General features: G+C 40.2%; 1 protein-coding gene and 1 non-coding gene across 4 annotated transcripts; both read right to left on the bottom strand.

The window, feature by feature from the left end:
- Nucleotides 1-5,082: 5,082 nt before the first annotated feature.
- scn2b (sodium channel, voltage-gated, type II, beta) lies at nt 5,083-21,122 on the bottom strand. 3 transcript variants are annotated; one of them, XR_011244538.1, is made up of 6 exons: nt 20,849-21,122; nt 13,567-13,727; nt 13,244-13,460; nt 11,485-11,677; nt 10,504-10,571; nt 5,083-10,112 (listed from the first exon to the last, which is right to left on the bottom strand). XR_011244538.1 is itself a non-coding variant. In XM_069534404.1 (5 exons), the coding sequence occupies exons 1-5, from the start codon at nt 20,922-20,924 to the stop codon at nt 10,100-10,102; spliced, it is 660 nt and encodes a 219-aa protein (XP_069390505.1). In that variant the 5' UTR covers nt 20,925-21,122; the 3' UTR covers nt 5,083-10,099. The 3 variants fall into 3 exon arrangements, 2 of the variants coding, with proteins under 2 accessions (XP_069390505.1, XP_069390506.1); XM_069534404.1 differs by lacking the exon at nt 10,504-10,571; XM_069534405.1 differs by lacking the exons at nt 5,083-10,112; nt 10,504-10,571 and having other exon boundaries at nt 11,481-11,677.
- Nucleotides 18,220-18,293, bottom strand: trnat-agu (transfer RNA threonine (anticodon AGU)). The gene has a single exon. It is a non-coding gene; the product is annotated as a tRNA-Thr (tRNA).
- Nucleotides 21,123-26,209: the final 5,087 nt, after the last annotated feature.

The following is a 26,209-nucleotide window of genomic DNA, read 5'->3' as shown; positions in this document are numbered from 1 at the left end:
ATGAAAGGATACTTTGCTGAGTTTGGTACAGATAATGGTTCTGTAATACAAAATCTTGTGTCATCTATGTTTTCATTTGGAGTTGTTTGTTTGTCAAGGGTTGACCATACTTTCTGCGTTTTATGTCCGCTGAGAGTCGTGTTCAGGGCATACATACATGCACACAGTGCCATGCACACAGGCGCCGGTCTGATGTTCCACTCATGCATATCTGATCCCATATAAGGTTAACCAGCATTTCATTTGGCTCGTGTTTTCATCACGACGAAGCGTAGCTGCGATTTCTCTCAAAGAGTTTGCCCCCATTTGTATGTCCTTATATTCCATCAAAGAAATTGTTTATCAAATGAGGTATCATCGTATCTCCTCAGACAGCCGCTCAAAACCATGTTCTAAGTGTTCTCATTCTTTGCGACTAAGGCAGGAGTGCACCCCCAACTGGACTGGAGAGTGTTGAGCAACACACTATATTGCACCTGGAGAATGCACAGTACAGTCAGCGCGGAAAAATATTGGTCTTGCGGATGCAAAAAACCTTGAATTTGCATTTAGTAAACTGGATTACGCAAAAACTACACATTTTCACTTTGGTGGAAGGCGAGGGCAAAGGAAGTATCCATTAAAATTAGCAACAGATCTGGATCAAAGGTGGATCCATAGATGTTTTTTTAATTCAGTGAATATTGCGAGGTAGGGCAATTTGTAGATTTAATCAATTTCTTGAAAACTAGCCTAACTTAGGGCTACTAATCACCACAAAAATCAGTGCAAGGATGCAAAGGAAGAACCCATCGAATGTTTGAGTGGATAAGACTTCCTTGTATAACAATCGTTAGCATGATTTGCACTGTAAAACTGACTGAAATCCAACAACTGTATCCTCACTGTTTTTCATATAATGTCCCACAGCTTGATAAATTCATGTGACACTACATGATAGCCCCTGAAACATAGCTTATGTCTCAGCCTAAGTAGGTGCAAGCCAAAAGAGCACATAGGGCAACCTGATCATCTGTCCATACAAACTATACATTGAGCAAAGGACTACACTATAGAATTCTCTGCACAATATATCCTGCAAGGAAGACGCATGGTGTTCACCTGTGAGTTTGATAACGATTGTCACAAACTGCCCTCAAGAAACTGATCCGAGCCTGCATGCCTTACATTGAGTTTGCAGGACACATTGCAGTGTTGATGTGTCCTTCACACTGTGTTACAACACATGGCACCGCCACAACATTTACAGCCCACCTTTCATCAATCTCAGCTCAGCCTTCAACACAGCCCCGTGTGGCAGTGAAGGATCACCAGAGTCCACATCCCGAATGTGCAGCCTGACCTCATCCACAGGATTCATGGCTTCCTCAGCAATCGCCTGACACGTTCACAGTGTCATCGCCAATATCAGAGCCACGCAAGGTCACGTCCAAAGTCCATCTCTGTGTATTCAACACAACTGCTCATTTCACTCAGTGGTGTGAGGCCAAATCCACTACATTTCAGAATCTTGATCACCGCTAGTGAGGTTACTGCTCAATAGAGATGTGAGAGTTCAGTCACTGGATGTTGACATTCGATCAACACACCGTGGACATACTTCATTTTATTCTACGCACAAACCTCAGCATGTTTTCTTTAATGCATTCTCTTTTTACACCATCATTCTGTGATGAGGTGGCATCACTTCACCCTCCCTGGGGTTTTGGCAAATTGTAGGTTGTAGTGTATTCAAGCCATACAGTTATTGTACTGTTTTGTTAATGAGCAGAGTGATCTTCTTTTTCTTACAATACAGTTGTTTTATTGTGCATCTTGGAATTAAAATAAACATTTATGTAATATAACATAGTATAAAGTATATTTGTAATTTCTGTAATTTCCCCTATATTAGGTCATGTAACGTATATGTGTGTGTGTGTGTGTGTGTGTGTGTGTGTGTGTGTGTGGTGGGTTTGAGGTCCATCATCCATCATTTCTAACGCACACGTGTCTCTTGACATTTGATGTAATTTCCAGTTCAAGTACATATATATATATATATATATGTACAACACATATATGATGATGGGGAGATTGAGATGCAAACATATGAGGATTGTATACATGGATATAGACATCATTATATAGTCAGACGTGAGCACACACACACACACACACACACACACACACACACACACACACACACACACACACACACACACACATACACACCTGCCTCTGGACAGGGTGACCTTGGATGCTGTGTGTGGAAGGAAGGCGGAGCAAAAGAGGACATTACACTGATGAGAGGAGAGGAGAATGTGGGGGATCAGCAGGGGTGAGAGGGAGGAGAAGTTCAAGGAGGAAAAAAAAAGCATGGGCAGTGGAGGTTAGAGTGGACAGGGGAGGAGGAGAGAAGGTGAAGGGGAGGGGAGGGACAGCAGGAGCAGGGAGACGAGAGACGGCATGAGGCAAAGGAGGGGGGGGGGGGGGGAGATGAGAGGCGGAGAGAGGGAGTGGAGGGAGGGAGTGGAGAATCTGTTTCTGGGACGGCCATGGCAGTGAAAATGCTGCAGTGAAGCCACACGGCTGAACCAGTCCAGAACACAGCCACACTCAGAGACCTTCCTTCCACCTCTCTCCTCATCTCAAACCGCCATCTCTATCCCACCCACCACTTTCACCTCCCACTCTGATTAACCTTCCTCCCAACCTACACTTCCACCTGCTCTACCAGCCCCCCTTTCCACCCTCCCCCTTCCATTCCCCTCCCTTCCCTCCCTCTTTTTGCACCAGCCGATGAGTGAGCAGATTTTTAGAAAGAATCCTGAGTGGAGGAGGACATGCGTGGTGGGCCTCTCTCGCTCTCTACCTATGCTTTTCATCTGTTCTTCCTTTTTCTTCATTCCCCCGTGTGTGCTATTTTCTCTGTTCTTGTTTTTTTTGCTGCCTTTTAAAAATGTTGCATGTTTGCAACTGTCTGTCCTTGTGTTTGCATGGCTGTCCTCTCTTTTCGCCTTTTTTCTCCCAGTGGTTTGTGCTCCTGTGTGTGCATCCATCCATCTCTCAGTGGGGAACAGAGACCATCAAAGAGGTGAGTCCTGTCTAAAGTTAAGAGCTGGTCTGCAGCACGAACAGATTCACACACAAGCACGTATGTGTGAGTTGTAAGTATCAGATGTCAGTGATGATATGTAAGGGAACTCACGCAGAACATGCAGCTGGACTCAGAGGAGGTTCTGTATTTGAGTTTGCAGCCTCATAATGTGTCGTTGTGCAGCTTTGTAATTTGAAGTTGTGCGTAAGGAGGGTGTTTATAAACTGGTGATGATTTGTTGAAGACGGTTCCTTGGTGTGGAAAGTGTTGTCTGTGGGCTATGCTTGTGTGTGTGCATGTTGCTGTGCATGCTATGGAACTGTGACTACTTGGTCTCTTTTGTGTCTTCCTGTTCCTCCAAGTGTATTATTACCATGCAGCTTTCAGGCTTAACATATCCACAGCAAACTTTCATTTATTTTTCTAATCTAAGTCAATATTCTGTGAATGAAATATATCATACTACTTGCATCATTTTCTCCTTTTTGTTGTAGTTTTTTAATCAATGCACATGTTACTTCCATGATCATTTCATGTAAATTGAATGAAAACTAAGGTAGTATATAAATCTTTCATTGAAACAACCTGGAAATTTATAAAATTGACCAAATATCTCTAGTGTAATTTTCATTTCATACTGAGTTTTAAATTTAAAACATTGTTTTTAAGAAGCTGTGCTGATGTGATTTATGAAATTGTTAAGTAGATCATAGTCATCTTTTGTCCAAGTTTAAAGTTCACATGAGGAACCTGCATATGACATATTGTTTGGATGACTGCCACAATTTAATTAAATGTTCAAGTAACAAAAACATGTTTAACAACTAGCAGTGAGCAGTGAGACACTTCATCATCACATTGCACATCATGAACCCGGCACCATTAAAAAAGCAGGAATAAAAAAACTGGGGTAAATGTGTCAATACTGTTGAATTAATTGAGGATTTGAGACTAGTGGCTGTCTTGACTCAAAAAACTCAAAAATGAATTTCTGACATAGAGTTGGAGTCTGTGCTTCACATTAACAGTCTGCACAATGGCCTATTTTACACATATCTGCTTAAACAATTCCCACTCTGCATCATCATAGCGCTGTATTTGATGTGACTGAGCGCAGAACCTAAATGAATCCTGTTTGACTGTAAAAGCTGAAAATACAAAACTGCTACTTTGACAAAGTCACCTCTGACTGATTCTCAGTGGAGCAGCTCCAGGTCGTCCTCCCTGGTGAGAGCAGAGCATCGCTCGGTTCAATGGCTTCGAGACTGGTTAATGCTCATATACTGTACATATGAGTCGTGAGGGTCAAATATACAGCACATGTAAAGTCAAAACTGATACACTGGGCAAAATAGTGCAAATGTATTAATAGATATTCAAAGAAACAATGGTTGGGTTCATGTGATGCGCTTGGAGATATTTTTATGAAACTAAAATGCCTCACTATGGGAGGTGAAAGCACTTTACTTAGAATTGAATATTGAATCTTTTTAGATTACCACAGGTCAACTTTTAATTAATTTAAAATATTTATCTCTCCCCCTATACTGCAGTTTGTATTTTTGTTAAATTTTATTCCGAGTAATGCATCGTGTCTTCTTATGTAGCATATCGTATTATTTTGTGTGCCACACACCAGCGAAAGATACATTCCATTAATGCCTGCATTATTGGAAGGTATAGTGGCACAATGGTGTAGTTGTTAGTGTCACCTCACAGAAATAAGGGTTCCAGTCCACACCCTGCATGACTGGGCCCCTGCTTGGCAACTCCGGGACCTTCCTTTGTGATCTCACTCGTCAGTTTCCTTCTGCAGTGCAAAGACAACAGTTAACTGCTTGAACAGGGGTTGTCATCTGGTGATAGACAGATTGTACAGTAGTGTGCTCTGTGTCTGAGCTGTGGATAGGCTCCAGCCCGTGGCCACTTGAACAGGATAAGCAGGAATAGAAAATGGATGGTAGCAGAACATTTAAAAAGCAGGAACTACAAGAAAAAAGTGATATTTTCTGAATCATCTTTATTTAAAATATCTGATGTTATGACAGGTGCTTTTTAGAGGCAACACAGTGCAAGCATTAGTTTGGTGTCTACTAACATTTAAACGTTTAAAGCAACTAATCAGGGCAAACTCACAATCAGAGGTGGCTAATATACAATGAAACATCTGTCTAGTACATGATATTTATTGTTTCTGTTTGATAAATAGAGTAGATACTATTTACAGTTATGTATATGACGGCATATATTGCCAGCAAAACACTGCTTCAAATTTGCCCCAAATGTTAACGCGTCCTCACCTTGTGGGTGTAGTCACACAAACCCTGCAACTCAAACATGCACGGACACACACAGACAAATGCGTCCCAGGAAACGCGACAGAATTCGGGCCCTTCCAAACCATACAGCTCTGCACTTACGAGGATTTCCTCAACTATTTTATAAATGTCCATAAACACAGATTTTCGTATCAGGAAATCACACAATACATCACTTGTACTTTTTGGAAGAAAAAAACGTACAGTTTAAAATCATACATGACTAAAAAACATAACAAGAGCCTAATTAGGTAACAGGCCTATAAACACAGACCTGTGCACAGTTTATTCTAACAAAACCGATATTTTACCGTTCGCCTATTCGGAGGCACTAACCACACTCCGACAGTGCTGGGTGCACGGTGGGCCAGCATGAGACGTTACATAAAGCACATCACAGTTTGTGACACAGCTGGCCTGTTACACTTCAAACATCATAAGACATTCAGAGATTAACATGCTCCAACATGTAATATTGACATTAAAAAGTATTTTTTAAGAGAATATGTATATTTTTTTAACATTCAAAGTGCTCCAACAGAATAAATGATCAATTAATTACACTACCGACAGTTTCCAGTTTAACCATACAATCCCCCATGCCATACATCTGTTACCAAAGCCACACATTCCAGTTTACCATCTCGATAAGGTTATCATTTCTATAATATTCACATGCTCTCCATTATGATTATAATAGGTGTCAATGTGTTGATGTGCAAAACAATGTGACAATAGCAAAATACAGTTTCATAAACTACTTTTGAGGTCAAGGCATTACTTTGGATGCAGAGCTACAATATAAGTTTTTTAACTTTTATATATTTTTTAAATAGGTAATTTATTATATTATATATTTAGACACAATATTTATATTTAGACAATAGTGCATTGGATTGAAGTGCAATGGCTATGGAGTGTAAAACGTGCTCAAAGTCTCTGTTAAAAGGTTCCAGCAGGAATTCATTTGGAATTAGAGGAAAAAGATTTTGATTTTATTCTCTCGTCGTATTTTTTTTTCATGATTTGAGCGTATTTGATTTATTTTGACATATTTTAGGATTTAGTTGTTTATTGATATTTAGCAGGAGGTGGTTGAATCTTGTGCAACCAAAACCCTTTGTCAATTAAATGACAAATACAATATATATATATATATATATATTGAGAAAAGAGACGCTCTAATTGACTTTACTGTGGTTTATCTGGGAAAATACACAGAACAGAATGAAGTCTCTTTCGTTCGTCAGACCAAATTGCTTTTCTTTTTAGTATGCACTGTTTGACATGCAGTCATGGCAATATATTGTACATGCTTCATATGTCAAAATAACTATTTCTGCCAATGCAGTAAGACATAAACCGAACGTAACTTTGTCAGTCATCAACATATACATCTTATATTTTAGGAACATTTGGAATTAATTCCTAAATTACTGCCTGTAGTGGCACTCAGCTCCTATCTGTGTGTAACATGGGTCATGTATGTGTATAATATATATATAATGCAACCTTTATTCAGATCTACCATAAATGTAAATAATGGTTGACACTAACATGATTTATGTGATTGTGGGTGCATGCGATGTCATGGGAGTTTTTTTTTAAATTTTTACTTTAAATTGTTCGTTTTTTTAACCAAATGTCGTCAAAACAATTCACATCGCTTTATCTCCAACTTCTCCTCCAGTGCTTGCTTCATTTTGGGGGAAATTAATTATTATTAATAATTCAGGCAGGGGAGAACAGCACTATCACTGTTTTCTAAAAAACTTGCAAATTGTTGTACAATTTATTGTGAAATATTAAAGTCACAAACACTGTAATTGTTGAATCCTTAAATACCCTAATACAAGGCTGCAGGCAGGATGGACCAGTGCCCATATAGGGGTGGATGGTATAACCTGTAAAATCGGTTAGGGCATGCTGTTTCTGTTTGTATAGAATTACATTTAAATTGTAAGTCACATGTTCACCAGTGCGGTTGTTCATTGGTGTCACTGAGAGTAAGAATACCACTCTTACACAATAAAAAACACTTTTCATTTAAACAAAAGTAAATAAGAACATATTAGGCCACGGCAGAACCATGAGAAACATGCTGCTCCACCTGCCTTTTTCCACAGCAGACATTTGTGACAAGTCACATTAGAAAAAGCACAGGTGTAGGGAAATATAAAAACGGGTCATGACTGGATTATATTTAGGTTCAGGTTGAGGGTCTTGGTGTTGAGCATGGTGGAAATCACTCCTATGTTCATTTAGCTTATACACTCTAGCTATTCCATAGCTCATCTCATTCACTTGAAAAGTAAGAAACAAAATTATTTTCTTAATTCAAGTTCTGACTATTTGATTGTAGCGGGAATTCAGGTAATCTGGGACATTGTTTCCAATTTTGACCAAAATCTGCACTGTTAAGTTAAGTAAGTTGGCAGAGAGGGTCATGTGTCATGATTTACTGGGACACTTGACTATAACAGAGCCAGCGTTAATGTGATGAAGAGGAACTGTGCTGTTTCTATTATGACCGGTCTCTATGCAGGGCGACTGTTTTTTTTGCTAGAAAAACCTCATGTTTCAGGAATGTTTGAGAATTCTCTCTGGCTCAGACACAAGCTGACACCATCGAGACATATAGACATCATTTAGCAAAGTTCAGCTGTGGAAGGGCATAGCACATGCACACATGCACTATTTCTGTTATCTATGTTAAAACCTGGTATCCAGACTCACAGTTGAGAGGCATGGCTTTAAGGCAATGAATAATTCACCCAAAACAAAATCCCCAAATTGCTGTGAGACAGTGGAGCGAACTGCACAATTTTCCATCACACAACAGATACACACACACACACACACACACACACAACTGCTTGGCTGAGCGAGAGACTTTTAACATCCATCACATACTCGATGCTCAACCACTATTGGGTTTATTAACAGTTAATTAATAATAGACTTCAGGAAATCAATTGTTTTTGTCCCAAAGCCCTCGACTGAATTTAAAATAACATCCTATTAAATCACGCGAGTAAAGTTGTACAGTATGTTGTGATATTAACACCACTCCATATTCAAAATATGGTTATGCTTAGGTCACACCACCCAGCCCCATCCTGTCGTATAGTGTGCCATAAAATACTTACGTAGCTATGAATAAAGTAATATGTTTAATGGTTATGTTAAAATAAGTGTTCCCTGGCTTTTTCAAGGAAACACATCCCAGACATGCAGAATTACGCTCTCTCTCTCTCTCTCACATATACACACACACACACACATGCAGAGCAGGCCTCCAGAGTGCGACCAAAAATCTGTGAAGTGCGATTAAAGATTTTCCGTGGTCACACTGCTGGCATTTAGCTGCTGTGTCTCTGTATTTGATCGAGTTGTGTCTCTTCCTCATCTTGTCTCATCTCCGCTGCAGAGTTTACACTCACAGGCCCCGGGCCGGCCCTGCCCCCGCTCACTCACACACTGAGACACAGACAGTGAAGCAGAGATGAGGGAGAAAAGGCGTTGACGTTGAAGCAGTACATGTCAAACAGGGGCGACCGACCAGTAATACAAATTGATCAGTACCGCTGATTCCGGATCAGAGCAGAAGCAGCGTTTGGTTTGTACCGTGTCAGAGTCTCTACCTGAATATGATCCCTTCACACTCCCACTGACCTGTGATCACTTTACACTTTTACAATAAAACACCGATAATCACAAGTTATTAAGATCTGAACAGCACTGATGTTTACTTTGTGTGTGTTTGATTTGCTTGAGAGTTTATGAGACACGTATTTAAACACATGGAAAAAAAAAAAAAAAGGTCCAACACACACACACACACACACACACACACACACACACACACACACACACACACACACACAACATATAAACAAAATCCTAGGTGAAACACGGGAATACTAACCTAACCCAAGAGAAACTTAAAAGCTCATCTAAATTAAAACCATCCCTTCCTGTTTGCTGAGCAGGTAACATATATCCTTAGCCAAATGTTTAATATTTTTTAAAGATCAATTTTTGTTAAGAGAGCCAGAGTTCATTTAATTTATTGTTTTGGTTAACTGTGGTTTCTTCTTTATTTATTTGAATATTAAAATATTTTTATATATCAGACTTAATATTCTTTAGAATTAAGTTCATTGCTCTTTCACAGGGAGTACTCATGATTGCGCCACAATATTATCATTATACAAGTGGTTTAAAATGGTTTAAAAACGATGGCAATAATGTCATTTATATTAATAATGTCTGGGACAGAAATATCATGCAACAAAATTTGTTATTGTGACAGGCCAACCTTAATATTTTCAATAATGCAGCAAGTTAGAGGTTTCCTTGTTCAGTTTACAGCTTTACTTCTCTGAGAATTTATTTCATATCTAGGCAAAATTGGTATTGTACAACGAAATATCCTGAACTGAATCCATATTTGAACAAATCAAATCGAATCACAGCCCTAGTTAAGAAATTACCAATGTATATGGGAACTGTCAAGAAACAGTATAATAGGTGTATTATTGCGGTGCCAAGGGGCACAGTGATGCATTTTGGGTGCATCTAAATGAGGTTCCGATGCACTTAAATGAAAAAGTTAGGCAGAGATAAGTTAGTCTGGTGCCCTGCAGAGGGTGTGGAAGCATCAGTGGACAATGACTCAAGCAGTGGTTACTATAGATCTTCAGGATGATGGACTGAAAGAAAAGAGAAAGAGAATGGTGAAACAAAGTTTGTTGGGAAAGTTCTTGGTAGATTCAGCAATAAATAAACCTCCCTCTAGATAAAACCAGCAGGTAGAAAGATCTGGGGCACAAGATATAGAAAAACATCAGCTTCTGCACACACATTCAGGGTAACACTTATTTTTACCACTTTTGAGGACACGGCGCATCCATAGTTCTTTTTTTCAGAGAGAGGATTTCCATTTCAGTCTAGTGATTAATTCGTCCAGGTTCTGGTTCCATTTGCAATGTGCAAATACAGAAATGGCCTGTCTGTCTGTTTGAATTTGGCTGAAACTTTGATATTGATAGTATTTTAGTAGTTTGGTCAGTTTTCGAATGGTCAACATGGATTTGTATTTACCATTGGGGGTGTTGGGGATGAGGGCGCCACAGTCTGCGGGTTCAATCAGGTGACCCAGCTATGGTTGTCTGTAAATATTCAAGAAGAGGTGCCAACAATACGACAACAGGTTAGCTTTCTATCAATAAGGTTGTAGGAGAGTGACTTAAAGGGGAACAAAATCGATAATTAAGTTATTATTTAAGGCCACATGTCATGTTGGAGGGGGAATATCAGACAACGATACTGTTACCGGCATTAAAATGAGGACTGTCAAGCATCTTGTTAAGTTATAATTTATTACAGCTTTATAGGAAATAACAAATAAAAACATAATCAGCACAACATTATCTAAGTATCAGTATTTTGGAAGAGATTGTGATTATTCTGAAGAATTGACCTCATGGACTTGCAGGAAATTGACTCTTTTGTGGAGGAGGAAATATTTTGTTGACTATGTGATTATTGTTATTTTCATCGACGTACTATTCGACAGTTTTGTAATTTCTCAAGAGGCAAGACATCGAGATTTGGATCCAGATGAAGTGGAACAGTTCTACTTACTGCTTATATTGTAGCTCGACCTCTAAATGACCTGCTGTTATACAACTTGTTTTGACCAAACTTGGTTACAGTGTGGGACAAAACCATTTTTCCAGTTGTGACGTTATTTGGACAAAATCACAAACAATTGGCTCGATGATAGGAAAGTCCCTAGTGAGAAGTTACTGGATGTGTGGCCTGTTTACACACAAGTCAGCACTGGCAGCAATATTGTTATCAAGGAGTTTAAGAGCTGTAGTCGTTCCTGGAATAGACAGACCTTTCCACTGCCTCTGTGTATTCTTCACACTTTCAATAGCAGTTGAATCCTAATGGTTTTATTGTTAATAATTGATGCATGCCACTTAAATAAAAGTGGTATATCAGTCGCGACTCTAGATCTTGGTCTTGATTGAAGTTTTTGACAATGATTAAGGATGTCAAGGGGAAATTTCTTACTTGGTTCCCTCCTCTGCAACACCCTCCGCCTCCAATTTACCCTCCTCCTCCATCTTCTCCTCCGAAATCAGTTCCTGTTTCTGGTGTCGACGGAGGCATTTCAACACAACCATGGAGAGGATCAGCAGAGCCAAAGCGCCGCCCACCGATGCCCCGATAGCTACTGCAATGGTGGAGTCCCTTGGTGGGGGAACTGTGGAGAGGAGAGGAGAGGGTTGTAGAAAATGGAAAAAGACGAGTGCAGTGCTGGATAAAAGCTCTGCTGGGCTGATTAAACAGAGTGGAAAGAAAGTAAGTGCTGAGTTAGCCTGTGTCCAGTGTAAGTGCTAGCATGCGTGTGAGTTCGATCGAGATGCTGAGGGACTGAGTTCAACCTCTTGATGGTCATCAATAAGTAAAGAGCTGAGTCAGCAGTAGGTCCTTACACTTCAGGAAACACACACACAGTCACACACAAGGTTATATGATGACTTATCGATACACTCCAAAACACAGGTAGATGTTCACTGCAAAGTATTCTGGAATTATTTTTTGGACCTGTCTGTTTTGGACTTGTTATTGGCTGTGTAGACGTTGGACATATTTCTTCCTTGTAGTTGTTACCTTACGTGTCTTTCGCTTGTGTTAATATGTGCTCGAGTATCCCTGCCTCCCATTGTGACTTTAGTGCTCCCCAGTCTTCTTTATCACTTTCCCTTTCCTGTTCTGCTCCTGTCTTGTTCCCTTGTATTTTCTGTCCACAATGCAGAGTTTTGCTAACCTTTCTGCTGGCCGGATTTTTGATCCCAAAGTTTCTTTGTGTCTACAACCCTTTAAACAGAAACTCTAAGCCTTCTCATTTGATTCCCTGAACTACAAGCCCTGTCTCCATTTTGGGTACAGTGGCACTCTCCCTAAAAAATGTACATCCAGGTTTTGGTTTAGTGCTGAGTAGCGTGTGGTAGCCCTGAGAGTGCATTTCCAAGGGAATGTTTAGTATTTATAGAAAATAACAGAAGGGGGTTGGGTTTAGTTTTTTTTTAGAGTTTGCATGTTCTCCCCATGTCTTAGTTGAATTTCTTTGACTTCCTCCCACAGTCCAAAGACTGATTGGGGTTGTGGATTGATAAGTTGATTGGAAACTCCAACTTGGCCATGGTGTAAATGTTTGTTCTATATCGCTGTTTTCAGACATGAACAGAACTCCAGACATTTATCTAAATTTATCTGGACAGGCTGTAAGTGCGAGTCACTTTCTCTGAACATTTTCGGAACCTTTCCTGCCAGTTCCTGAGCAAAATGGGCTGAATGACGCATTTAACACATGATGGACATTAAACTTGAAGACTACAAATATCTAAGGACAACACAGACAAAGATGGCACTTTGGAAAGACAGAGAGATCTTCTGGTCATAAGGGCTGGCAGTGTCAATGTGCTGTACACAAAAACACTGGAGAATTTACACATTATGTCCTGCCTCCTGCATGTTCATCGCAGGAGCCACCTCTCGCCTGAATGTTCAGGAAACTTTCCTGTCAATGCGTCTGATGTGGACCCTTTCCTGATTAGTTCATATGTCAAAAGACAAACTGGAAAATCTCAGGAAGATTGGCTCTGAACATTTTCCATAGTTCTGTGATACACCGGTGACCTGTCCAGAGTGTACCCCACCTCTCGCCCAATGTCAGCTGGGATTGGCTCCAACCACACTGCTTGACCCTTATAGGATAGATGGAAGCGATAATAAATGGATAGAGACGGTAGGGTCAGTATCTTACGTTCAGTGACAACATTAAGTTGTATGGCACCATGTCCCGGGATGCGGTCTGGGGGATTCCTCACATAGCAGTTGTAAATCCCCACATCCTCCACCTGGATATCTGACAGTGTAATGGACAGATCGTTCTTATCCAGGTTCCCAGCAAACATCACCCTCTCTCCAAACCGGTCTGACCTCAGAGCCACCATTCCTTTCCTCCTATAGAAAGTCATAAACTATGGACGGAGAAAGAGACAGAGAGTTTTTAATTGGCTAAGCGATTTAGGACATAGGTGCCTGAAATATACTGCTTATTAAACATGTAAATACAAGCCTCTTTACCATTTCCTCTGTGTCGTTGAGTGTTTCTTGGTAGGTCCAGTTCATGATAAAGGAGTTTACATCCATCTTGTAGCAGGATGTAAACGTGCACGGGATTTTGACAGTTGATCCATTCAGTGCATTTATGTAACTGGGCACGACCACATCCATGCTTGAACAACCTATGAAGACAAACAACAACGGTAATAACACCAGTACCAACAACAGTGAAATATATGAGCGGTAAAACAAGCGGATTAAAACACATTTGATGTTAAATGCTTGCCAGGTGGTGGTACAGTGGTTAGCACGAAGGTTCTTGGTTTGAAACCCAGTTAGGCCAGAGCTTTTCTGTTTGGAGTTTGCATGTTCTCCTGCGTGGGATTTCTCCTGGTACTCCCTATTCCTCCTACACTCCAAAGTCTGGATGGTTGTTTGTCCCTTTATGTGGCCTGGTCACCTCTCTAGGGTGAATCACGCCTGTTGCCCAATTTCAACTGGGATTCGACAGACAGGTATGCTAGCCAATCATTTCATTCAGTTAATGAGATAACAGTTTTTGAGAAACAACTTACCAACCCTACTTTTAAGCTCTATTTCAGTTACCTTGAATTTGTGTTTGCAATCATGTCAAATCGTGTCAAAGGCCATATATGAAATACTTTGGATGAACAATACAGCAGACGCCATGATTTACTGACACTTTATCGGAAAGGTTTGGCAGCATCGCATATTCCTTGAATTTGGAACATATCTCAAAATCGGCAAAATCCCACATGTACAATAGTACCTGGAAACCTTGTGAGAATGGTGCATAGTCTGCTCCATGAAGCCCCTTTAGGAATGATTCCAAAAGTCAAATGCACAAACCTATGTATATTGTAACTTGAAATTAGATTAAAGTATTGTTCAGTTTCTTCAACTTTGCTCCTCTTCTCTGAGCATTTTATGTCTCAGCATGGACTCACACTCCCCAGACAGAATATCTGCCTTTCTTGTTACCTCTCTCTCTTGTGTGTGTGTGTGTGTGTGTATGTGTGTGTGTGTGTGTGCGTGTGTTGGGACTCTGCACCATTCTCTCCTCTGCAGTCGGGTGTTTCTGGCTCCCTTCCCACTGCTGCTGCACCACTCCACAGGCCTGCCTGCCTCTCTGCACCACACACACGTGCACATCCTCCCACAAGGTGTGTATTGCATGCTAGCGGTGCTATGTCAATGTCACCCATACAAACTGACCTACCTGCACACACAGCTAACACTGCAACAGTCAACCCACGTCTCTGCCATACACACACACACACACACACATGCACACGAACACACAGCATATGTGTGCAGTTTTGTTACTACAAGTCATAGCCAGATATACAGTGTGAAAAACGGTGTGATACAGGCTGGTGTTTCTGATGACTCAGCAGTCCTGGGGATGATGAGAAAGAGCCAGATGCAGAGACGGGGGGGACAGCGACGTGCTAACCGATGAAATACTGCAGTGAGGCAGCCTCATGCCACTCCTCTCTCTCTGTCCCTCCCTCTTTCCTCTCCCATCTCTGGTCATCTCTCACGCAGCTTTCGTATGGCACCCCTTCGATCTGACCCCTCCGCTACAAATCACATTTCCCTCCATTGTTCCCTCCTCTCACAAGGTCAATGCAGGAAAAAAAAGGTAAAAAGTAGGTAGGCCTGTTACATCATCATTTCCTGCTCCCTCCATTCCTCTTTTCTAACTCTGCACAGTCTGCGTTTCATTACGTTTCAAGTCAGATTCACAGCAGAAGTGTATACTGCAAAAAAATAAAATCTGTTTTCATTTTTTGGAAATGGTGGAGGGGGATGGAAGAGGATGAATTCCTTTCTGCCTGCCTCAATGAGAACCTATTTTGACAAGAACAGAAATGAAAAAACAAAACAAAACAATGTTGAAGCTTGTATTTAAACTTAAATTCCCGCCCCTTAGTTATCAGTCTTTTTTACATCCACATGTCATATATCAACACTTAGTGGAAGGATGGCATACGGTAAAGGAATAACTTCCATTAAATTTGGAATTTGAGACAGGATGTTTTCGCAATTTTTTTTGATGTGGTGAACGTAAGTGTGGTTTCATGAGGGGACTGTTTGGCCACTGTTTGGAGGTATGCGCTCTTTGAATGCCCTTCTAGTCAGCATATGAATTTATGACATGTTTAATGAGGTGTCAGTGTCACCTTGAACATTGACCACTAGAAGATGATCAGTTCATCTTTGAGTCCGAGTTAATTTTAGCGCCAATTCAAAGAAATTCATTCATGTTCCTGAAATGCTTCTTTGCACAAGAATGAGACAGACACATATGGTCGGAGAGACATCACAACACATTATTAATAGGGATCTCTTTCTACGAAGGCCATTTCCCAATTCTTAGATTGTCCACATTTTCACAGTATTAGCTACCCCACTGACACGTCCCAATCCAATTAGACGTCTGTGGGTTTGCTTGGTTGGAGCTTCTGAGAGTGAGAATCCCCTGAAGGCTGACTCGGCAAAAGCACAGACGCCATCTTGTGACGGACTCTTCTAAAAGTGATTTAAAGCTGCATTAAGGCCACAAAGGGATGCAGCTTAGTATTTAGAGGATGTTTTAAAACTGACTGAGCAGTACAATATCTAATAGTGAGAGTACTTGCTTGTGGTGCTGAAGGTGTTTTTCCCTGGTTCTAAGGTAGAACAGGATGCAGCGGTTTGATGGCGTAAATGCTGCTCATGACTGGTTTGACACTTCAGGATTGTTAATTGAGAGACAATTATCCACAGGGAGGGTACTGATGAAACTGTACAGTATCCTTTTATGTCTGTGATTAGGTAAAGTCAGAGGCTGCTGTAGCTTATTTTTTTCTCTCGACTTTGACCTTAACCTCCTTCAGTGCATGCCACTACAGTATAACCCCACATTAATAATGAGCACTTGCAAATTATATATATGTCCCCAGGGCGATATTAGTTTAATGATAATTGCACCATGAGGAGTTAAGACTGTGACACCAGATATGATCTCAAATTGCTTGATACATTTTTCTTTTTCAGTACTCAGATCTCTGCCAGCACTTGGTGGACAATATCTCAATGCAATACAATTTTTTTCTTAGAATACAGTATATCTTGTGGTAGCAGTTGATCTACAGTTGTGGAGGGTATCTTAGGAATGTTGCATGTAGTGGTCAGGGTTTGCAGAGGAAGAGTTGATTGTCAAAAAGAGATGTTAGAGATTCATGGTGCAGTTTCAGGTATCATGTAGGATGGTAAAAATGATTGAGACACAACTGAGATAGGGGATTAAGTAATGAGCCTGTAACATTGTGTTATGTTGCTATAATGTGAGTGTAAAGTGAAAACCACTACATACGCCACAGTAGCACAGACCGGGAGGCCTCACCCAGTATCATGACCTTATTTCACTGCAGCCATAATAACTGCACAGGCTCAAACTCCTTTTAAAATCTCATCTGATAAATATTGAAAATACCAAACAAGGTAAATATTGATCAGACTGAGTAAGAGTTGAAATGTACTTTCCGCTCCTTGTCCTCCTCTCCCCTACGGCCTCTCACTCTCATGCATTATTGACAGATGTACTCTACCTATAATAGAGTCTCAAGTCTGACTGCTTTAAGATACAGTGCATTTTAAGCATTCAAAAAGAGCTTACAGGCTTTAAGTGGTGTCTATGGCAGACACACAAATAAACACAGAAGGACATGAAGGTAAAGTAAGGCCTCTGGTTTTGGATGATGGTTGTGTTAAACTTCACCAGTAGAGTAAACGCTGAGGTGTCAATCTGTTAAGTTTCAATTGATCTTAAGGAAAACACTGGTTTTATTAACATCCAAAAAAATAAGGAAACATTAGTTGCTCTCCTAGATTTCTGTAATATGCCAGATTTGTCTACTGGTTAAGGTTTCAACACATTAGAAAAATTACTTTGGATTAGTTGTTTGCAAGAAAGGTTTATTGTCAGGTAGTATGAATCGTGTGTGATTAATGATTTTGAGGTTTGTGTTCTTAGCATATAGTATTCCTTGTGATACCAGTTGATCTATGTCTGGAGAGGCTGTCTTAAGAATGTTACTCTATGAATATGGACATCAAATTTTAGGCTTGGATCCATATTTTCGAGATAAAATTTCACTTGTGATTGACGTAATGACGTAATTCAATAATAATGGCTGTGATAAACACTATCTATAGATCATAGACTATAAAGATGGATATCATGTCTCCACCTTCTCCAACTTTCCAGAAATTAAAATAAAATATAAAATATCCCAGATAGGAAGGCTGACATTTTTTAGATTTGGAGCCAGAATCTGCACAGCAGGATAGGGAGATAAAGTATTGCTTTCCCAATAACTAATTCATACCAAACTAAACAAAAACTTACACTTATATCATTGTGATAACAACTACCTACTATCTTTGGTCCATGTTCCATCCACCAACATGGAGGAGGCAGCATTTATGACTTTTACTTGAGCCGGCTATCGAGAGGCCGTGGCTTCACTTTCGAGGAGCTGTCATCTCGGCCCTCTGTATATACAGCCTTTGGTTGCGATATAAACCTCAACATAAATATCTTGTCTTCTAAATGGAAAATAATATTGTGAGACACAATCAAAAATCTAGTTCCTGTCACAGAAAAGGCACTGCTGGGATTTGAACCCAGGATCTCCTGTTTACTAGACAGGCGCTTTAACCAACTAAGCCACAGCGCCGACAGCAACAGATCAATTTACAAAAATATGTGCGAGCTGGCCACAGTCTGGAACTATTAATAATGGATATCCTGTGGGTGCAATTCTGAATTTGGTTTCCTTATATTTAAAAAGAAGACATAATTATAATTACACTAACATTTTAACTGACCTGTGGTAGTCTGGTTCTTCTGTACAATGCAAGGTATAAGGCAACGTACTTTGACCTGTTTGAAGTCCATGCCACTGCATTTACAGTACATGTCTTCTCCTCTGTGTGCTGCTGCCCTCTAGTGCCTCTCTGTGGTAACTGTAACTGTGTGCAGACAGCACAACACACCAATTGGCAGAAGGAATGTTGCATTAGAAATCAGTCTGTACGTTTACTACACTGCTGGACACCCTTTAACCTAGCGTAGAACTGGTGTTCTTCTGAATGACGAAATGGAAACAATAACTGAACTCCTGTAAACCTGCTTCTCAGCTCGATTAAATGAAAGTGTTTATGGGACAGGAGTCAATATAATGTTTCCCAGTGACTTTTAATGACTTAATAAACTAGTTGTTTTTGTGCGGCTGTGGCAGCACATTTGTTGTTGAGGCATGAAGCATAAGCACCTACTACAGTCTATAGCATACTGTGCATATACTGTATATTGATATAAACATTTTTATTAACAAGGTTAAAAAAGTTTTGGGGGAATGTAGAAGATTTGGTTTTGATTGCTGCAGGGATGAAAGCTTGTGAAGTGCATTGGTGTGTAAGATTTTTTTTACATATGGACACTTAAGCAGCTCATGAAGAGATAATAATATAGGTGGAGCTTTTTTTTAAACACAAGGCCACATGCTGTTTATATAGGGGCAAAACAGGGGAACTGAAGATAGTGGCATCTCCAAGCAACAGGCTCCCCAGCAACAGTATCTGTTTTCACTTGGTCTGGGAGAAAATGCAACGGTTGGTGACGCCACCTAAAAAATATTCGGCGAACACTGGTGCACTGAATTTAAAGACAAACTTCATTTTCTCTAACTCCATTAGGTTGTATGGTGTCAAACTGGGCAAAGTATTTCTTCACAGTCTCAATCACTCAACATTCAGTATCACAGCATAGGTTTGAAGTTACAATGGAATTGGATGAAAATTAGATTTTGAAAACACGCCTCAGCAATTTCCTTTTTGTGTAAATTGCATGAAAAACAACAATTACATAAAAATTCAGATTTTGGAATGATCCCCCCTCTGTCTCTACCATTCTCTCTCAAACTAATGAACTATTGGTTCAACCACTGAATGATCTCTCCCTGCATGATGACTCTGCATGACACCATGTTTCCTGCTCAGGTTCATAACCTCGCCACAGCTTGGGCATGAGGCGCAGTGAAGAGGAACAAGACCCCAGAAGACACAAGGACGTAATGACTTCAGTTATTAAAGATTTCATATTTGCTGAGTGTTAAGATAAGATAAGGTAAGATAACATGATATAAGGTACGATAAGATAAGAGAATCCTTTATTAGTCCCACTATTGGGAAATTTACTGTTTTATAGCAGCAAAAAGTAAATAGTGAAGTACACTCTCAATAAGTACAAAAGCACAATATAGACTCTGGGAACTATGAGAAATAGAAATATGTACAACATAACAGTATGCACATATGTGATATTGAAAATGCAAAAATAAGAATGATGATCGCACAATTAAATTAGTTGAAAACCGGAGTGAGATACAGTTTATAAGGTGCATGTATGGGAGCGGAGCTGATTGTACACTTTACAGTGCATGTTTGAAACTATTTTCAAATAGCTGACTTTACTGTAGCATTTAACTTTCCAACTACAGCAGGAAGAGAGTGTGTTACACAAGCTAGTGATGGAGCACCGACTTTACGTTGAGACATATTTGATCCTTCTGAATTCGTGGAGCGATGCTGTGGGTTCGATCACATGTGGGTCACACAGTGTGGAAGCTTGTTTTTTATACGTGAAATATGAACCCTGCATCTGGGCTGGGGTTTATGACAAGGCCTGTGAATATGAGTAGCTCCCTGTTAGCCCCTTATTACAGGCCTGTTTGTACACATCACCCACACTGAGTCACAGATCCACACTGGACCTGCCGAGCACGGACTAATAGGGCAGTATTTATTTTTACATAGAGCATCATAACCCTGTTTAGAGGCTGTGATACAACAGGCCACTCATGTAGCTGTCAGCAGAGGCTAAACACAGGCGTGCTGCAGATGGGAGGGAAAATAGGTCCAGTGACACTACGGATCACAAATCACGTTAGCAAAAGGGCTTTGAATCAAAGTCACACAAGTGTTGTTATTATAGATGGGCTGATCAAATTGGGGGGGGGGGTTGAAACAATTAACCGATCCCCTCCTCTCTCCCCCCTTCTCTGACACACATTCACATCCTCCCTCTCTCTCTCTCTCTCAGAGATAATGAGAAGGGCCCAGAGGATGCGGTGTGTGGTGTGTGTGTGAGGGATCTCGTCTTATCCAACTGTTGATCCGTGTATCAATGTAACCGAGCATCGATCGGTGGGACTTGTGTTGTGTTCCTTACCGGAGAGCGAGACGAGCAGCAGCACCGCGCTGAGCAGCTGAGCGGCGGAGCTCCTCTCCTGCGCAGGGGAAGACATCTTACCTCCTCCTGGGTTGAATAGAAATACGGATTTTAAAATAATCTGTAGGAAAAGAAAGAACAGGCAGAAAGAGAGCAGCGACTGTGCTCCAGATGTGCGCGTTAGAAACGCTTTCAAAAGGCAGTGTTTTTGTTTTAGAGGCAGGACGTGGCTGGCAGTGTCTTCAGCCGAATAGGGGTTGATCTCATGGTTGTCGGTGTGTTGATGGACGAGGAGGGAGGGCAGGACAGGCAGCACTAAAAGAGAAGGAGGCTATCGTTTTTTATAATCAATTAAAGATTATTATTCATCATCACATGATGTTATTTTCAAACAGTTCATTCAATATGTTTTAATGTGTATGTGTGTGTATAATTTCCTAAATGGCAGTTTATATATACATATATATATACTGTATATAATATTAATATTGTATTTAATATTTATAAGTTTATTACATTCGACCAAACAAAACAATTTAGATGCAAACTCAAAAAAAGAACATTGTTATAATATCTGCCCCTCTTTCACTTAACATTAATTAACAAAGAATAAATACACCCAATATAAAGAAAGACATCTCTGATTCTTGGTATTTCGACATGAACAGTGAAGAAAAAGTGTTCCAGTGATATCTGCACAACCTAAAATCTGCCAGTATATTCCCATGGTGGAATTATCAGTTTAGATCTATGTAGCATAGCTGTCATCAAAGTCCCCAAATCTTAACCAAACTGAACTATGAGAGATTTTTTGGAAAGATGCGTCTTAACAAATATCAGTCACTAAATAAAGGGGTGTAGGATACATTACTTTGGTGGCTACAAAAGGTAGCCATTGCTTTAATTTGTCAGTTTTTTCAATACACATCATAAATCAAAATGACATATTCATACTATTGTATGAGCAAAACGGTTGTATGTCTGAATTTTACTGAAACAATACCAACATGGATTATCCTCATTTATTTAGTCTGAGAGTAAAAACAACAAATAGGCATCAATATTACGATAATAGAATATCAGTGTAGGAGAGGAGACCCTACACAGCAGAATCAGGCTGCCGTGCAGACAAACAAAAAATTAAACAGAGACCATCCCTCTTTCAATACATTCTTCCATCACCCTTCCTGGGTGGGAGTGAGGAGGAGAGGATACTGGGAAAGGAGAGAGGCAAACACAGGTATGGCCTCTCCATCCCTTCTCTGCAAAGAGGGGATGCTAACAATGGTGTAGTGTAAACACAGAGGTGAGGAGATGGGTTACGGAGGCTACAGGATAGGAGCAGAGGAGAAGACTCAATATTCCTTTGAGCTGACTGAATATTTCTGCTTTCAGAAAAGGGGGTCGACGTCAGGAAATAAAAGAACTCGCCAAGACAGGAAGAGAGTGAAAGTGACAATGAGGCAAGAGGGAGTTGGGAGAGTGGTTTGAAGACATTAAGCCATTTGGAGAGGAGAGGGGGAAGAGGAAGAGGGTGGGCTGGTTTGTGTGTGGTTAGAATAATGATGCTGCTAACCACAGTGAAAGAGGTTTTTCAGATTTACTATAACAGCAGCAGCAGGCCTGTAGCAGGTCTATAGGTCATACAGTGACTTAAACCTTCAACATGCATTCAGTACATTCATATGGATGGATGGATGGATGGATGGATGTACTGATCCCAAACTGGAAAATTCCTGTTACAGCAGCAAGATATCAGACACATAACCCACTTAGCAATATGTAAAAATACAAGATAAAAACTATACAAAATATAAATAATATGAACTGTACATGATATATATACAGAGCATAGGCCTATTATGACTCCTGTCATTATGTCTACTTGGCCATTATATCGGTTGTTATTTAAAACCCCAACCTGAAGTAGTTTAATGTGTGATGCTACCATTTGGGGTGTTCTCTTTCTAATTTTGCAAAAGCCACAACTCCTTTTTCCTTTTCCATCTTTCTGTCACCCAGGGCATGTATCATCAAGCAGTCCGTAGCTGCTCTATGAAAATATCATAAAAAGCTGTGAAAACTCCAATAGGACATTATATTGTGGTAAAGACAAGGTTGGAATACTACACAAGTCTTAATTACATGTCTTATTCTGACTTTAGTGTTAATCAAGCTAATATCAGAATATTGGTGTCCGTGTAAACATAGTCACAATGAATGTACAACAGCCAGTGTCTGTATTTGCTCATTTAACGTTGTAGAAGACAATTACAATGTTTTATTTGTCAGCCTCGGTGTCATGAACTGCCACTTGAGTGATGTCATGCCTTGACCATTTTTATTTAGATATTTTGGCCAATGTGAAGATGATATGTGCTGAAATTCTTACAGTACTAATGGGAAGAGCATCTCTATCCACTTACATTACCTCAACGGTTGTGCAGCTCGGGGCTAATGATCCATCAAGATGGGGAATCAGCTGCTAACAAGCTGTCACCAACACACAACTATATAATAGAGTGTGTGTTGGTGACAGCTTGTTTGTGTGTGTGTGTGTGTGTGTGTGTGTGTGTTTCACTGGGTGTTTTGATCATTATCAGCAGCTGCCCTACTGATTCCCCCTCTGTGTGTCAAAAATGTGAAGCAACTGTGTGTGTGTGTGTGTGTGAGTGCGTGTGTTTTATATGCTTATCATCCAACCTTGACCTGATTGGTCAACACATGCTGGAGGTCGACACTTCAACACTTTATTTCTGTGCTATTGTCAGGTTCCAGTTTCAGATACAGGTGAGTGTTCTGGAGATTTAGTTTAGAGATCATGTCAAGCAGGTAGTCGAGCAGGCGGGTTTCATAACAAAGAGATCTAACTGAGCGTGGCAGGTATTACAGAGGGGCAGGTGATCCAACACATGGACAGAGCAGGTGTTAGTAACTGAGGTATATGGAGTAACAAAGTGTGCAGTAAGAAAAGCATCCAGAGTGTCTACCACTGAGGGTATCTGAAGATCTGGTGGGATGACCTGGTTTTATAATCTGCTTCAGATTGTCGAGCTGATCGGGGCCGTATACAGTCTATGATCGGGCAGTGCAGTTCAGTCCTGGACCAAATGTGGACAAACAACCCCCAAGAGGGAAGGGAAAGAAAGAGGGCAGGAAACACAAGGACATGGCAGTAGGGTGTAATCCAAACAGATGTAGCTTCTAGTTTTAAAGGTTCAGTGTGAAGTTAGTGGCATCTAGTGGCGAGGGTGCAAACTGCAACCCAAAGCCTCTCCTTTCAATCGTGCAAGAGAACTTATGGGATCTGAAGGCCACTTATAGGTACTCTAGGTTATTAAGAGGTCACTTAAAAATAGAAAAGCCCCTATCTTCTCTTTCCAATTTTGATTTGATTGCTCTGGGCTACTGCAGAAACATGGCAGACTCCATGGATGTGGACTTTCTCCTGATGTAGATATGAAGGCCTCATTCTATGGTTATGAACACACAATGATTCTTCAGGTGATATACACAAATGAAAATGATAGAATGATAATGAATGCTATTTCTGCTAAGGGATCCCCCTAAATCCTGCACACTGGACCTTTAGGACAATATGGTCATTTAGTCAACATTAACATAATGTACAGGATATAGTTGTGAAAGTACAAACATCTATTAATCCATTTTCTAAACCTCTTATCCTTTGAGGATCATCAGGGGAACTGGGGCCAATTCGCACCTTGTTGAGCTAAGAGACAAATTGTGATATGTGAATAGGGACTATACAAATAAAATTGATTGAATGATTGATGCAGAAAGACCCAAGGCCAAACCGGGGTTGAAGTCAGCCACCTTCTTGCTGTGAGGTGACAGTGTGAACCAAGAGTAGAAACAATTTTGGCAGGACTCTCCCTCTCACAGTCCATGGTGCTGGATATCTGTCAGGACTGTGTCGGTCTCCGTGGTGATGAATGTCACCTCTCAGTCTGGAGATTCTTTCCCTGCCCTTGTTCTCTACAACACCAACCTTACTGTAGATAATTAAAATTGAGCCACTGACATATAAAATGAAAACTCAACTGAAAATCATTCGTGCAAAACAGATCGGTATAATAACACAGGACTTGGTTCTCTTTTCTCTCCGTCTCTCTCTCCCCTGTCTTTCAGCAAAGAGAAGAGGGCTCCTCTGTTGCTAGGCAGCAGGGATATTGTACGAGAGTGCATCCCAGTGACTGTCGCTGACTTTTATACAGACAATCAGAGGTAAGAGGTTTGATAGGTAACAGACTCATGATGGCTCAGATAGTGTTGACATAAACTGTGCAAAAATAAGTACATTTCAAATTACACATTTTAAAAGCATTGCAGGACACAACCATGTGTATTCTTTACTGTTACCAGAATTAAATATTTCATGATGGTCAACTTTTTAATGGACCTTTCAGTCGATCCCTGTCCATTCTTAAAATGTTGAAAAAGTCACTATTGGATGTTTGGATGTTCACTTGTCAATAATGAATGTATTACTTGAACTGTGTCAGAGAATAAAAAACACAGTACAAGGTATCAATAATGGAAGCCTGGGGCAACCTTCACTTTTCTGCTCCTGACACTCTGCCTGGACGTACAGGGCAGCAGACAGAATCTATATGGGACTATTGAACATTAACATTTATTGCCAGTACCCCATCACGTCTTTTTGAGATGTCACAACCTGTACTGTAAAGGTGTCACAAACCATGTCCACGCTTGGACGGTTGTGTGAATGAAAATTAAAATGTGGAAATCTTCAAAGGTTCATATAAAGGCTAACAAAATTTGACTTTGACACACTTTTGGTTTTCGATGGAACTAAATGTTGGGAAGATGATCCGGACTTGTCTGACCACCATCATAACTGAACCAACCACTGACGGAGTGAAGAGTCCTTCAGCCAATACAGCACCTTATCTGGGCTTATGTGTCATGAAGCACTGTATCTCTGAATGTAAAACCCACCTCTCTGCTTGATTATGCTTGATAGATGATTGACTAATCATCTATAATCCATTACAAGTTTAAACTAGAAATTTCTACTGCAAATGTTTTTTTATTGTGCTGAATTAAAACAATGTTTGCTAAAATTGTGTATTGTTGAAATTATTGCCACCGCATTTGCTCTTCATTCATGTCCAAATTGACTTTGGACGGTTGTCAAGTTTTTTTTCTGTCTATGCAGTAAAGTCAACTTCAGTGGGACTGTACAGTCAAATTAATAACAATTAAGTGGTTTCAAAAAAATGTAAAGTTGACATAGACTTTGGTAGTTATTATCATTTGAAGCCAGTCAGTTTAAATTAAAATACACTGCATCTTAAGTTAAGATGAATTAGGTGA

Source organism: Paralichthys olivaceus, chromosome 11, assembly GCF_024713975.1.
Source record: "Paralichthys olivaceus isolate ysfri-2021 chromosome 11, ASM2471397v2, whole genome shotgun sequence".
Lineage (NCBI taxonomy): Eukaryota > Metazoa > Chordata > Actinopteri > Pleuronectiformes > Paralichthyidae > Paralichthys > Paralichthys olivaceus.
Note: the sequence above shows the minus strand (reverse complement) of the source record. Positions and strands in the feature narration are given on the sequence as shown.

What these genes read in the sequence shown, in the direction of transcription:
- scn2b (XM_069534404.1), bottom strand. Translation starts at nt 20,924, where the DNA reads ATGTCTTCCCCTGCGCAGGAGAGGAGCTCCGCCGCTCAGCTGCTCAGC. An exon ending in TCAACGACACAGAGGAAATG is followed by an intron (nt 13,461 to 13,566) that starts GTAAAGAGGCTT and finishes CTCCGTCCATAG; the next exon opens with TTTATGACTTTCTATAGGAG. An exon ending in ACTTAATGTTGTCACTGAAC is followed by an intron (nt 11,678 to 13,243) that starts GTAAGATACTGA and finishes TCCTCTCCACAG; the next exon opens with TTCCCCCACCAAGGGACTCC.